The sequence below is a fragment of the Sturnus vulgaris genome, chromosome 2, assembly GCF_052056855.1.
Source record: "Sturnus vulgaris isolate bStuVul1 chromosome 2, bStuVul1.hap1, whole genome shotgun sequence".
Lineage (NCBI taxonomy): Eukaryota > Metazoa > Chordata > Aves > Passeriformes > Sturnidae > Sturnus > Sturnus vulgaris.
Window position 1 is genome coordinate 32,293,459 of NC_142244.1, and position 13,839 is coordinate 32,307,297.

The following is a 13,839-nucleotide window of genomic DNA, read 5'->3' on the forward strand; positions in this document are numbered from 1 at the left end:
CCATGAAAGATATGATTTTATTTACAAGAAACTCAATTTCTTCAAAACGTGTTGCTGGATGTTTTAATACTATTCCTTCTCAGGAGCCCTTCTGATGTTGGACAGGTGAGGAGGAACTGAACTGACTCATGTGCTCATGCACTGATGATCAAGTGAGCTGGAAGACAACATACGCATGTCTAGAGGCATGCTACTCCTAGTTAGATTAAAAATCAGTTAATCCTGAGTGACAGGTTGTATGCAAAAAAAAACAACTTGGTAAACTTCTTCAGGAAGTGTGTTGGGGATAATGCATTTTGGTTTCCTGTTTGCAGGAGCACCAGAACTTTTACTCCAGTGACATGTCCTTGGGCTACCTAGTACTTTCTGTGAAATATGAACAGATCGAGAAACAGGAAAATCTGCGCCTGTTGCTGAGGTAACAGTGCCTGGTTTTGAAGTGTATGCTGCTGTGCTGTGTCTCTTGTCTTACCTTGCATTCCCTCTGCATAGATGTGGGTGTGAAATTTGTGTCTTTCTTCTGAACAGAAACTGCAAAGAATCCTTTGAGCTTTTTTTTCCGTGCCTTCTGGCCCTCAGCAGTTTCCTTAAAGAAGATGGTGTGGTGCTTACAGGTGCATCTTTGTAATACCTGTGTGGACAAGTACTTGTGTGTAGTACCTGTGTGGAGATTTCCCTCAAATAGAAAGTTTTTCTGTTTATTCTGTGTACTTGGAGACATGTGAGTACTCTCTAGGAGAATATGGATTACCTAATGGAGGACAGCCTAGCTCAGGCTTTGTACTTGAGACTAAGGCTCCCTTGAAGGTGATCTAGAACATTACCTAGATTCCTGGGGCAGTCTGTGAAGCCAAAACCCTTAGAGAGGGCTATGAAGAGAGACATTACCTAGAGAGAGCTGCTGGATGAACTACAAGACGAACAGAGAAGGATCTTGTGTAGGTGAGAGGCCACTACAGCAAAGCTTTTTACCTCACTATGGGCTGGGTGCCTACTCCCAGTAGGCAATGCTACTGGAACCAAGTGATGTACTCTCAGTTGCTGCTGACAAAGACTTGTCCAGGACTGAGGGAAAAAATGGTTGCATAGGAATTCGCTACGAAAAAATCACTGGTGGGTTTCCTCTAGTGTTTGCAGAGAATGTTTCAGACTGCCAGCAATAATCTGGGAATAAAGAGAGAGCCTGTTTGTGAGCTGTGCCTGGGAATGTTTATCTTCCAATGTGGAAGGGACCAGGGAAGAACAAAAGGGTAGTTATGCTCTATTAAGGTATTTTATTATGTGCAGTACTTTTTGCTCAATAGCTTGTTTATAATGGTTTGAAGAGGCTTATGACAGCCCAGTATTTCTTCTTCCTTTGAAAGATAGCGCTCCTTAAATACACATACAAAGAGGAAGGCAGCTTTCCTCTCAGCTTGCTGGAACAATGGTACACCAGTTTCTACCTCCTTTGGTTTGCATAGATCTGCTTTCCTAGGCTGTTTCTAACAGAGCTTTTAACAATCTTTCAAGCCCTCTCTCATCATGGGAATCCCTTACTATTCTGTGTTCATGAATTGTATTTTGACATTTAGATTGCTGGGAAAGAAAACTATGTAGGGGAAAGCAAAATACCTCCTCAAGGCAGACAAGAGTGCAATGGAGCAAAGACACTAAGGGCTTCCTCCCTTCACCACAAGAAGTGATGGGCAGTAAGAAGTGAAAATACCTTGCTTTTCCAGTGATTCTATGCACCACGGTTAAAATTAACCCTCTGGAATTAACTGCTTTAACAATACTCTGAAGAAACGGCTACTCTTTCTTTAAAGAGCCACTTTGTGTCTCCCTTCAGTCATGTCTCTAACGCCTTCCTTTTTTTTTTTTTTTGTCAGGACTCGTACTGGCACCAAACATGATCTAATTCCCATTTCCTGTCTGAATGAGTTTCCCAATGCTGTTCAGATGGCAAAGGTGAGATTCGTGCTTGCCTGTCTTAAGGCCTCGTTCTTCCAGTTATTTTTATCTCTGTCCTCCTATTTCTCTCTTTTTCTACTATTCCCCAGGAGAACTGTCATACAATTCCCTTTTACCCTTCCATTTGCCTTCTCTTCTTTCTCTTCTAATTTTACCTCAGAATTTTTGCCTGAAGGGGCTCTTGTCAGATAATTATAAACAGTGCCTACACTCTCATGCCTGCAGCAAGCCAGGGCACATGATAATCACACTTCTGTTTCCCTGTTTCTGTCATTCAACAGCTACTGTGTGAGGATGTGAACGTTGAACGCTTTTTTCCTGTCCTCTATCCCAAGGTACAGTGTTCTGATATGTCTGTATATCACTTTTCCATCAAGGTCTGGCTAATGACATCCAGTTGATAATTTCTGTTTTCATGACCTCAGGCCTCACAACTTATTGTTGCATTTGATGAACACGTCATAAACAATAACTTCAAATTTGGGGTCATCTACCAAAAACCTGGACAGGTAAGATCCATCAGATCCTGTGGTACTTGGGGCAAAATGCATAGAGTCAGTTTCCTTAGCTTAAAGGATGTAATAGCAAGGTCTGCACTGTCCAGAAGCAGTGGCGTGGAGGCAGCAGTGTTTGTGTGGTCCTGTTGTTTCTTTGGCTTGCCTCTTCCACCTGCAATATCACTGGCAGTATAGGCTTTGTGGCTCCCTGAACCCTAACTAACCCTCGTGGCAGCTTGGGGCTGAGGCACAGGACCCCAGCACCATGGGAGGCTCAGATCAGAAATGTATTCAAGCAGAGATGTTTGTTGGTTGAACTGTCTATAGAAATTACTGCCTGTTCTTTGTACTCCTTGTGCTTCTTACTACTTCTGCTTTCCTTCTGTAGACAACTGAAGAAGAAGTCTTCAGTAACACAGTAGAGAGTCAGGGTTTCCTGGAGTTCCTGGATTTCCTTGGTGACAAGATTCAGCTGCAGGATTTCCGTGGGTGCGTACACAGTGCAGCTGGAAAGCCAGATTAAGTTAGGGAACATCATGTGTTCAGAAGCTGTAACTGTGTTACTGCCCAGCTTCTGGACAAGTGCTGTGTCTTCTGAATCCCTGTGCAGGTGAAGAAGCCCCAGATGCTTTTGTCAGCCATCATGTCTGGGAACCAATTCGAGCTTAGGTCTCTGCTGGTATTTTGATTCAAAGGTCTCCTGATATCTCAATCTGATCCACAGTATCAGCAAAGAATAGTTTTATTTGGCAGTGCAAATACGAGTTTGTTTCACAGTGGTTTGGGGCAGTATTGTTTCAGGCTCTTTCTGTGAGGCATCCCATCCCTTCTATTGTTCTAACATATGGAGTGTTTGTCAGAAGAATGCCAAAGAAGGTAGCTGCTTTGAGGATCCCTGGTTTTACCTTCATACCTTTTAGCAAGTTGATATGTTCACCAGCACAAACATGGTGCAGCTTCAGTCAGTGCATTGGTTTGGGGAAGATTTGGTGCCTCACTATCAGTGATTTCCTAAAAATTAACTTTGATAGTCTTGATGTACTACTGTTACTGATACTGTCTGTCTTCTCTCTGCTCTCTCATTTCTATATTGCCTGACCTATGGTGTGGTGTGGATTTGCTCAGGTTCCGGGGAGGCTTGGATGTTACCAGAGGTCAAACAGGCACTGAGTCAGTCTATACAAATTTCCGGGGGAAGGAGATCATGTTTCACGTGTCCACAAAGCTGCCCTTCACAGAGGGAGATTCCCAGCAGGTATCAGAAGGAGGAGTAAGGATTACAGCAGCGTGGCTGGGAGAGGAGGGGGATTTGAAGAAGGACTGCATAGAAGGGAGAATGACTGACTGTATAATGTTGGGAATTATGGCTGTAGTAATGGCAAAAGTAGTGGATGAGGGGTTTGGTGAACAGATGGGTTTGAGAAGTTAGGTAGACTGGTGTTTGGGGTCCCATCACACTGTTTTGCTCTTTTTCACCTGCCTTCTCTCTTCATTATTTATTTCCTCTCCAGCTTCAGCGGAAGCGTCACATTGGGAATGATATTGTAGCCATCATTTTCCAGGATGAAAGCACACCTTTTGTCCCTGATATGATTGCTTCTAATTTCCTACATGCTTATGTGGTAGTTCAGCTCACTCTTAGCACCACAGGGGACACTCTCTACAAGGTAACCAGGAACAATAGATTAACCTGTACTGATTTTGATCCTTGAAGTGGTTCTTGGTCCTTTGGGAGAGGTTCACGTTCAGCCAGATGTTGTCCTGATTTCTTGAGTATCTACAACTGAAAGCAGAGTTAAGTTATATGCTTTTCGAAGTAGCTGATAAATTTCTGAAGCTTAAAGCTTTGGAACTGAAGCCAAAAGAGTTCAGGTAAAAATTTTGTTTACATTGAAGACCACGAGCCACAATTGATCCCACTTTGGGGGTTGTCTCGCTTACATTGTTTAAGTCAGATAAAATTAATGTCTGCATTGCCTGTGCTGCACAGCACAGTGCTTGCAGCTTGCACTGCCTGAGGCTGCAGGTCAGATACAGCTGGTTTACCTAACTATGGAATCCAAGCCAGCTACATTTGCTTCTGGGGATTCCAGAACTGATGCCTATCTGGCGGGGCAGTGTTACCTGTTAGGGCCCTCCTGAAAGAAGCTGAAAGAAGCCTTGCTAGAGCCCAGATTAATTATCTGCAGCCTTTCGACACAGCTTATTCTCTCTCTGCTATGACTCTGTGTGGATATCTGTATAACTTTATGTTCAACTTTCTGTGATGCTGAGAGAGCAGAAAATATAAAGAAACTTGGATTTGTGATGGATTTTCCATTTTAGTCCAAGTGCCACGTGTTGTATTATGTAGGGATTTTGAGATGGTGATGATGAGTCCTTATGCCTTGGAGGCCTACAGGAACACCAAGAATATCAAAATTAGGATGGGATCCCCATCTCCTCTTCCACCAAGATGGTGTTGATGGTGGAGCAACCACCTTCCATTGTTTGTTCCCTGTCTTTTGGACAGCTGGTTTGTAGTGAAAGCATTGTGTTGATCAGGGCATGGGGTTCCAGTTCTCTTACTCTCTGTTGTGTAGGCACAAAATTTCACTGGACTTTTTAATGACAAGGAAAGAGCTGGGAAAGCTTGCTATTTATTTTGTGTCTTCCTGCCGTTGTTTTCCTCTTTGCCTGTTTGCAGTACCATTTTCTTTCTGTTAGTGTAGTAGGGCTGCTTCATTCCTTGAAAAGAAATCATCCCAATAATCACCCTAGAGCCAATGCAGAGTTTTCTGTAAAGGCTTTTCTAAAGGGGCTTTAACTGATGTTGCCTTGAGAGCACTGTAGTACACAAAAGACTGCCATTTGGAAGATTTCTTTGCCATTCCTTGTTCCATTTACTTAAGCTTTAGTGCCTACTGTTAAATTGGAATATTAATGGAATTTATTTTACAGAATCAATTTTTGCAATCAGAAAAGCAGGATTTTAACTGGTAGATATCTATTAGGAGAGAGGTGGAGGCTTTGTAATTAGGGGAGATGGCCTAAAATGTAAGAAATCTGAGTTAAATCAAGAGCCCATTTCCTTCTTCCTCTCATTAAACTCAGTGGCCACCTCTCAGTGGCTCTGTGACATTTATTTGTTGTTGTTTTGAGGCAGTTGTGGTTGTTATGAAATTGTTCCCTCTTGTATGAAAGGACAAATCTTGAAGATAGATGTCTTGTTTCATCTCAAACATGACAAAAAATCCCTGTGAAATATTGTGAAGTACTGTAAGTATTTGGAAAGATAGCTACATATAATTATGGGTAAGTGCTGTGAAGAAACAAATGACCATGTAAAAACTGGACTGCATTACAGTTACCACTTTAGATATTGGTATGTCAGGTAGGAGCATGCTAAAAATAAAACAAATGAAACCTATCTCTTACTGGGAAAATGCATTTGCATGTTTACCAGTTGTGACTCACAGAGGCAGTGGCACTGAGATGCTCCCCTCAGTGTGCAGCATATCTCCACCAAGGATTCTGTGTAAAAATAAATAGGTCAGTACCACCGCAGTGACAAAGATTCTTTGGTGGAGATTAATCCTGCAGGCTGAATAGGAGCAATTTTTTGTTCCTAAATATACTGGCTATACTAGTTATTATTTTAAATAATTTTTTAAAAAGCAGTCAGTTCAGCTTTTTTTATTGCTCTTACTGTGTGCACATCTAGCTGAGTGAGTTTCTGGGAGATAAATGAGCACATCCATCCACTGTGTTCAGGAACAGAGGGGTGCACAGGACACTATATTACATCTCTTTTGTATAAGTAAATTATTTAGGAGGAATCAGATCCATCATAGTAGTTTGATGGTCATACTTGTGTCCTGATACTAATTTTTTTCTCCTTATATTTTTTCAGGTTTCAGTCACAGCCCGAGATGATGTCCCCTTCTTTGGACCTCCTCTGCCAAATCCAGCCATATTTAAAAAGGTTTGTTTCTCTGGTCCAGTGTGAGTTGGCAGAGGATGTGGTGCACACACTTGTGTTCTGAGTCGATATGGTCAGTCTGGCTAGAGTATTTTGGGGATTCAAAGAGTAGTAAGCAGAGCTTTTATAATGTGATGTTTTTACTAGTGTTTTCATCTCCAGTTTAGTCTAGTCTTTATCTTGTCTTGTAGAATGCAGAGTTTCGTGAATTCCTTCTGGTCAAGCTCATCAACGCCGAGTACAGCTGCTATCGAGCTGAGAAATTTGCTAAATTAGAGGTGGGTCTGTTACCTGGCTGCTTCAATTAAAAATTATAATTATATATACAATAAATATATTATTATCAGATAAAGAAAATAAAGTAAAATTTCTGACTTCTAATTTTGTGTTGCTTAAGAAAGGAAGATGAAATGAGATTTTATACTCAGCTATGGGATATTTCCTTTATATTTCTTAGCAGGTGTGATGGAATATGAACAGGTACATTTAAATATAAAGATCTAATTCTCAAGTACGGATGAGAACATGATGTCTATATTTTGCTGGAGGAAATTCTGTATTAGCTGAAATTCAGTATTATGCTACAGGATGCATACTCATATCTGATTTTTGGTTCAAGGTACCAAAATTCTGTTCCAGACTCTGCCATTGCCTAATCTAGAAAAAACATAACTATTTCATCAGCTGTAAATAAATGTCCTTTATGACTTGCTTTTGGAAGAGTTTAAAGGGCTGGGTGTTGCTGTAACATACTCTGTAACTATGCAGTTAAAACCATTTCATACTGTTTAAAGTAATTTTCATGGGGTTTTGTTATTGTCATTATTGGTCTTTTGGGGTTTTTTGTTTGTTTGTTGGGGTTCTTTTTAAGAAGGATGTGAGACTTTGTAAAAGGAGGAAAAAATATCTCTCCTCTCCCAGTAAAAGCTGTTCTCCTTCCCAATGTTGATGCAGGAAAGAACACGGAGTGCCCTCTTGGAGAGCCTTTTTGAGGAGCTGCAGCTTCGCAGCCGCAGCATGATGGGATTACCTGTAGGGGAGGATGACAAGATAGAGAATGGCAGTGGGGGCTTTCTCGAGAACTTCAAGGTGAGCCTTTCTACAAACCTACAGTGTGGTCTAGAATTCTATGCTGGCCCTTAGAAGTCAAACTCTTTATGCTTCGTGCTGGTGTCAAGTGTCAGATGTGTTTTTATTCCATGACTTACAGAAGGAGTCAGTGTTTGCAAGAGGAATTGTAATGACTAGGAGCAAGGGACTTTCAGTTCCTTCAGCAGATCTCTTTCAATTCATTTTTATTATAGCTGAAAGAATTGCAGGAGCCACTGCAAGAGTTTCTAACTTATCTCTGAGTATACTGTCTAGAAAAGCTGTGATACTTTTCTTACCTTTTAAAAGCCAGAGTTAATTTACCTTTTTCAGTGTAAATGGCATGTTAGGGGGTTTTTATTGTTGATTTTTTTTTTAATAAACCAGGTGACAGAACTTTCTTTAGAAGTGATAAAGATGATTGATATGAGAAAGCAAAGGTTTTGTATGACTGGGCAAACTGAATTTTGAACTGGTTATACAGAGAGAATCTTCATTGCTTTCCTATTCTATCTACTAGCCCTTTCCCACTTACGTGGGAAGTGCCTTGCCACTTCTTTTATATAATAAGTTGTCTCTCTGGAAAGAGAGATGCTTTATAAATAGCATTTTTTCAGATTACTTTATGTCTTTATATAGTGGGTCAATTAGAGTTACTAAGGTCTGTAAAACTAACCTGTTCACAAAGCAGTGGGCATAGCTTTGGTCAGGTCTGGGATGCTTTAGTGAGGTGTACTTTTACATACAAACTGCCTTTGCTGCTAACCATGAATTTTAACCTATCCATGTCTTACACTAATTCTCCCAAAATGTTTTTTATGACTTCTGGCAGATGATGTGATTTGCATTTCGTGCATACAGCTGACATTTGGAAAAGGCTGAGTTAAGTCAGAAAAAGGCTTTTTCAAATGCTGCAGATTCTGATATGGCTGCTTTCCCATTGAAACCAGAACTCAACATCATATGAGAAATACAGCCTTGAACAGGAGTTTGATTTTGTGTTTTATAGCCTGTATTTGGTAGGACTGCTCCAGGTGATGCTGTTTAAATCCAGTGTGCGGGGATGCTGGTAGGAAACCTCTATTCATTGCAATAGAAGAAGGGAAGTGAAACTAGAGAATATACTTGAGGAAGAGCTCTTCCGAGAGCTCCATGGATCAGCTAGGACCAGAACAGGGCTGTATCTAAGGTGCTGCCCTCTAGGAGTTCTAGGAGTCAGGATCTGTGTGGTTCTGGTGTCAGTCTGTCACAACTTCCCACTCAATCTGTGGTGCTTCTCACACTACCCTACCGTGTGCCTGTCTATATGTGTATATCTGTGTTTGTCTGTTTCCCTGCCTCCCTCCTGTTCAGCGGGTGATCAGAGGCCGCAGCCAGAGCCTGGATACCATGGGGATATCCATGAGAAAGCAGCAGCCAGCCACCCTGCCCAGCCGCCCAGCTACAGCTGGCCTTGCCCTCAGCCAGAGTGTCGCCGAGGGCCCTAAGGCCATTGCTGCGGTAAGGTATTCGGGTGGGCTGTAAGAATAGAACCCGGCATACCTTTGTAACCACTCACACATTGCCTTTCCCTATTAGTTTGTCCTCTTGTCCCACTGTGAATCTTTTTGTTGTATCATCCCATTTCACAAGTGGTGACAGCATGTGTTACAGTCTGTTTTGTCTGTGCCCATCTCTAGCCCCAGTTCATGTGTAAACTAGAGCTGAGATTGATGCAAGACTGGGAGAAGAAAGCCAAACATGATTCTACATCAGACATCTATCTCTGCTATTCTGGATTAGATCCTGTACAGTGCTTTGTGTTAAAAAACGCATGCACTGTGGTTTGGCTGGAATGGTACTGCATTGTCATATGGCAAGATCTGAGAACATAAGGACGCTAGAACTGCTTTGTTTTCTTTGATTTCACCAATCAGACTATTTTCTGTAATATAAACAGATGCACAAGATATTCAAGGTGCTGTTTTGCTGTAAATAGAATTTACATGTTGGGAACAAAAAGAATTAATAAAGTTTGGGGTGAGAAAAAGAATATTTCTAGTCACTATCAAAGCCTTTCTTATTTGATAGGGATACTAAACATATGTGATCAATGAATTAAAAAATCTGTCATAAATCTTTCCAGAAAAGGATCCATGTTTCTGATACTGAAAATATGGTTACCTTGGCCAGAGTGCATCCAGCTGGTTGTGGTCTCTGCACTAGTGATGTCAATACAGGCAAACTACAAAAAAATCATCTCTGAGTAAGCCAAGAAGGTGCCTTTCAGTATGAAGATTTCTTGGTGATAGTTTACTTGGTTGTATGCATTCTTTATGTCAATACAACAAAGTCACAGCGTACTAATGACTTGGGTTTGCTGCCTCCTTAGCTCCTTCAACTTCTGGTTTTCTTTGCCTTTCTGGTTCTGCCTCTCCTCTCACCATATAGGGATACCTCCCTTCCTAAGCCTGTTTCTCTGTATACTGGCTGTGTTCTGCCTTTGTTTTTTTTTATATCTCTGTCCCTTTCTCACACCACCTTTGTAAGCCCTGGCTGCTCTTGCTTGCTGACAGAAAGTACTCCTTGCACAGATGGAGCTGAGCTCTTGGATTGCAGTAAAGGAGGGGATCTGGATCCACATTGCAAACTCTTCTATGCTTTCAACTCTCCACAGCTTTTCCTGTCTTGTTCCTGTCCTTTCTGTCATACTTTCCTTTTTTCTAGTCTTTTGCCTTGCCTGGTAGGAGCCCATCACGTACTCGAGCCAGCCGCTTCCACGGGCGACGGAGTAGTGCCATTGGCATTGAAAACATACAGGAGGAAAAGAGGTATGAGCTGTAAAAAAACAAGAAGAGTTGAGAAAAGGAACATAGAAAGGCAGATATAGGTGGAGGGGGAGCCATCAGGAATGAGAACTAAAATGGAAATGGTTGGAATGGGAAGAAAAGGGACTGAGTATTGACTGATGGAGAAATGGACAAATAACAGAAACAGACAAAATTAAAATAAGGCATTTGGAATTAGAGAGAATCAGTATTTGAGGAAAAATGGAGGAAATGGGTGGAGTAACATTATAAGATCACTCTTAAATACTGTGCAGTATGATCCAGGACTCTTGAGTTTCCTGTTCTTCACTCACCATTTTTAGAAGAGAGTCAGATGAAAGGCTACTATGTGAGAAGGGGATGCTTGATGGTTTGTTTGTTTTCATGTTAAAATATTCAAATAGGCAAAACTTCTGATAACTTAAAGGATTTATTTAAGAAAGCTGTAAGTCCAAATTACTAGTGTTTAAGTTAGATCGTCTAGATCGAGAAATAATTATAATTAATGGATAATATATTGCTTCAAGGAGTAATTTGACATAACCATTCAAAAGTTGTCTACTGGTCACGAGAGATTATTTAGTTAAATTATAAATTTCTCTCAGCCTTAGCTGAGACACCTTTATACAGAGTCTCAAGAGTCACATGAATGCTCTGCATCTAATACGCAATTTTCCCAGCTGCAGGAATTCCAGGAAACAGCTTAAAGACTGGGTGCAAAAGGGGGAAAATCATCTCTAATGTGGAAAATACTTATTTTAGGAGGAAATTGCTGCATTTTCCCTTCTTTCTTAATGAGGTGCCTATGATCTGATCTGAATAAAAACAGAACTTCGAGAACAATTAAATCTTCAGAGACAACTGCCCTGTAACAGTCTAAGCTAGCACAGTAGCCACAGGTCCTCAGTACTTTAAATACTTTTGTACCTTAGGCAGTTGTGTCCTTCAATCCATTACTTTGTGTACAACAACCATTTTTATCCCCTTGAAGGATCTGTAAAACTTTCTTGCTACAGGGAAAACCCCTGGATTTATTTTCTTTTTTTTTCCCCCTGCTCTTTGCTTGGAGGGATCTGATGAACTAATTGGCTTATTTAGCTTTCCTTTTGCTTACTTGTAAACTTAGATGTGAGGAACAGGGAGTGTTAGCTTGTATTTTCTGAAAGGCTTTTTGGATCATTCTTGAAGGTGCAGTTTCACTAGCAACTGCACTAACAGTTCGTTGTTATTGAAAGCAGATGTGGTATTTCCCCTCTGTCCCTTTCATCTACCCATGACTATTTCTTGTGATGATTGCTCAGATCTCTAGTGGGCCTTTTATGGAACTGATTCAGCCCATTAATCAAATAGAAAAAGTATCACCTTCCTTTCACTGGATTAATTGTCTGCCAGGTTCTGCTATGAACTGGCTCATGGAGAAGTCTGATGGGTACCAGGACTGGTGGAAAGGCACTCAGCACGAATGAAGGAGGCTGGAGCATGCTCTCTTTCTGGGAAACAGTGAGCTCAAAGTGTCATGTGTGACTTCACCTTGGAGCTGTAATTTAATGATACGCAGACTTTGCTGACAGAGCTGACCCAGGTCATCCCACTTTTTAGTGTGTTGTAGGAGTTTCAGGGTTGTTTTAATTTTAGAATTACTTTTCGTCAGGGTAATTTCCAGTCTCACAAACAATTGTATTAATATAAGTGAGGGTGTCAGAAACTCTAATGTGAGGGGCACAGGTAGGGTCAACTGACCAAGAGAGCAGAGGAAGAACTTTGTGACAAACTCCATCACTGAAGCTCTAAAAAATGCCCCAATATCCCTTAGTTTTCATTTATTTAATTAAATGTACCTACACAGACAGCTTTCTTCAGAGGTATCTTGACAAATCCTAGGAGCAATAGCACTTTTGTAACCATCTTATTTACACTCTCTGTTAAATCCTACAGCTTCTTAAAACCAGTGGAATGGGGAGGATAGAGGAGAAAACTAAAAATTTAAAGGTGAATACTGAAATTTATTCAGGCTTTTAGATCAATTCAAAAGGGGCTTAAAGTTGGCCATTCCCTAATGTAAAGAGTCTGTCCTTTTCAGCATGACTGTTTTTGGTTCCTTTTTACGTGTATACAGGAGATACAGCTTTGTACTCTGTCTTATAAGGGAATGTTAGAATAGATGGTAGTTAACTCTGGCCCTAGGGTATAGCTGGTTTCTCCTTTCTCCCAGCAGAGACACCACAGAGAGGATACAGAGGGTGTTGGACAGTCCAGGAAGTTTCTTTGACCTGAAGTCTGATGGATCATCCAGTCCCAGCTCTCCAGAGTTCCCTAGCAGGAAGAGCAAGTGAGTTGAAAATAAATTTTAGTTTTTGAAAGATGCTGTCTCTGGTATTGGTTTAAGTGTGGTGCATGTCTTGCTCTGTTGGAGGCTTTACTGAAATTATCCACATCAGGCATTGTAGTATCTCAAAAGTTGGGTGTCTGGCTGTGGCACAGTAATTCAGAGCCTGTCAGGAGCTTGGCTTTCTTAAACAGACCGTGATGAAAGATTGGACCACTTGATTTTGATTATATCTTTACTGTAATGTGACCGTACATCCAACAGGATACGCAAAATCCTAGCTGTCCAATTATCCATGTTTACTCATGTGTATGTTTCCTCTGTAGTTTGCTCTGGAGTGATTTTGGAGCTTCATGGAGAAGCTTGGACAAGGGTATGTTGGGATGTTGGGTTGTACTCAAATTTTGCCCCTTTAAGCAGGATTCATGCCACTGCTCCCAACCAGCGTGAACTAACCTGTCTGCAGTCTCCTCAAAGCGTTACAGCAGGATTCCAGCACGGTCCCATGTGTTGCACCTATGTTTCATTGCTAAAGCACGCCATACCACACCCTGTGGTATGTGCAAAACACTTCATGCAGTAGTCTGCAGTTTAATTCTCCAGTTTCTGGTTGTCAAAAACTGGAAAAATGCAATTTCTGGTAATGGAGCTTTGCTGCTGCTAAGCTGTATTATACTGGGATCCTACCTAGAACACTTCAGGGAAACCACCCATTTGCATTTCCAAGACTCCAGAATAGCCTGTCTCTAAATCAAAGGCTGCAGCTGACTGTCTTCCGGAACATTTCGCCACATCTAATTTTTTTCAAGAGAACTTAGATGAGACCTGTGGCAAGAAAGGCAGCAAGTACTTTGTATTAGGGCATTTCCCTTTCTCAGGACTGTGGAGACTTAAGAAAATGTCAGGAGGTGCCCTAGAAACAGACATCTGTGTTTATAGTTACTTCAGGTGCCAAATTTGACGAGGAAGGGCCTCCCTTCCAAATACACCCAATGCTCCCTAAGAATTGCAAGCTGGTGACTATCTGCAGTAGTTCAGCTACCCAGTTGTATGCTGTAGGACTGCTCAGAATTTTGTCACAGCCAAGGTGTAGTGTTCTGGCATGTTTTTGTGTGTGTACTAGTTTTTGGGTTGGATGAGCGCCCAGAATTTTGGTGTGGAGGAGGATGGGAGCACATCTGGGAGATACAGACCATTTAAGGTGCT

At 41.3% G+C, this 13,839-nt stretch overlaps 1 protein-coding gene across 24 annotated transcripts in view; it reads left to right on the forward strand.

Annotated features, from left to right (window-relative positions):
* The window catches only part of LOC106863055 (rap1 GTPase-activating protein 1-like), a 43,680-nt gene that overhangs the window by 20,175 nt on the left and 9,666 nt on the right, over positions 1 to 13,839 (forward strand). For 6 of the 24 annotated variants that reach the window (XM_088159115.1, XM_088159113.1, XM_088159116.1 and 3 more), the window contains exons 7-19: positions 315 to 418; positions 1,872 to 1,950; positions 2,235 to 2,288; positions 2,379 to 2,462; positions 2,839 to 2,939; positions 3,576 to 3,705; positions 3,962 to 4,117; positions 6,343 to 6,414; positions 6,603 to 6,689; positions 7,366 to 7,500; positions 8,854 to 9,000; positions 10,207 to 10,310; positions 12,520 to 12,636. In XM_088159115.1, the coding sequence (XP_088015241.1) occupies positions 315 to 418; positions 1,872 to 1,950; positions 2,235 to 2,288; positions 2,379 to 2,462; positions 2,839 to 2,939; positions 3,576 to 3,705; positions 3,962 to 4,117; positions 6,343 to 6,414; positions 6,603 to 6,689; positions 7,366 to 7,500; positions 8,854 to 9,000; positions 10,207 to 10,310; positions 12,520 to 12,636 (1,370 nt within the window). Of the gene's footprint in view, positions 1 to 314; positions 419 to 1,871; positions 1,951 to 2,234; positions 2,289 to 2,378; positions 2,463 to 2,838; positions 2,940 to 3,575; positions 3,706 to 3,961; positions 4,118 to 6,342; positions 6,415 to 6,602; positions 6,690 to 7,365; positions 7,501 to 8,853; positions 9,001 to 10,206; positions 10,311 to 12,242; positions 12,297 to 12,519; positions 12,637 to 12,959; positions 13,007 to 13,839 lie in introns of all 24 variants that reach the window. The other 18 variants (XM_088159121.1, XM_088159120.1, XM_088159122.1 and 15 more) reach the window with 8 other exon arrangements.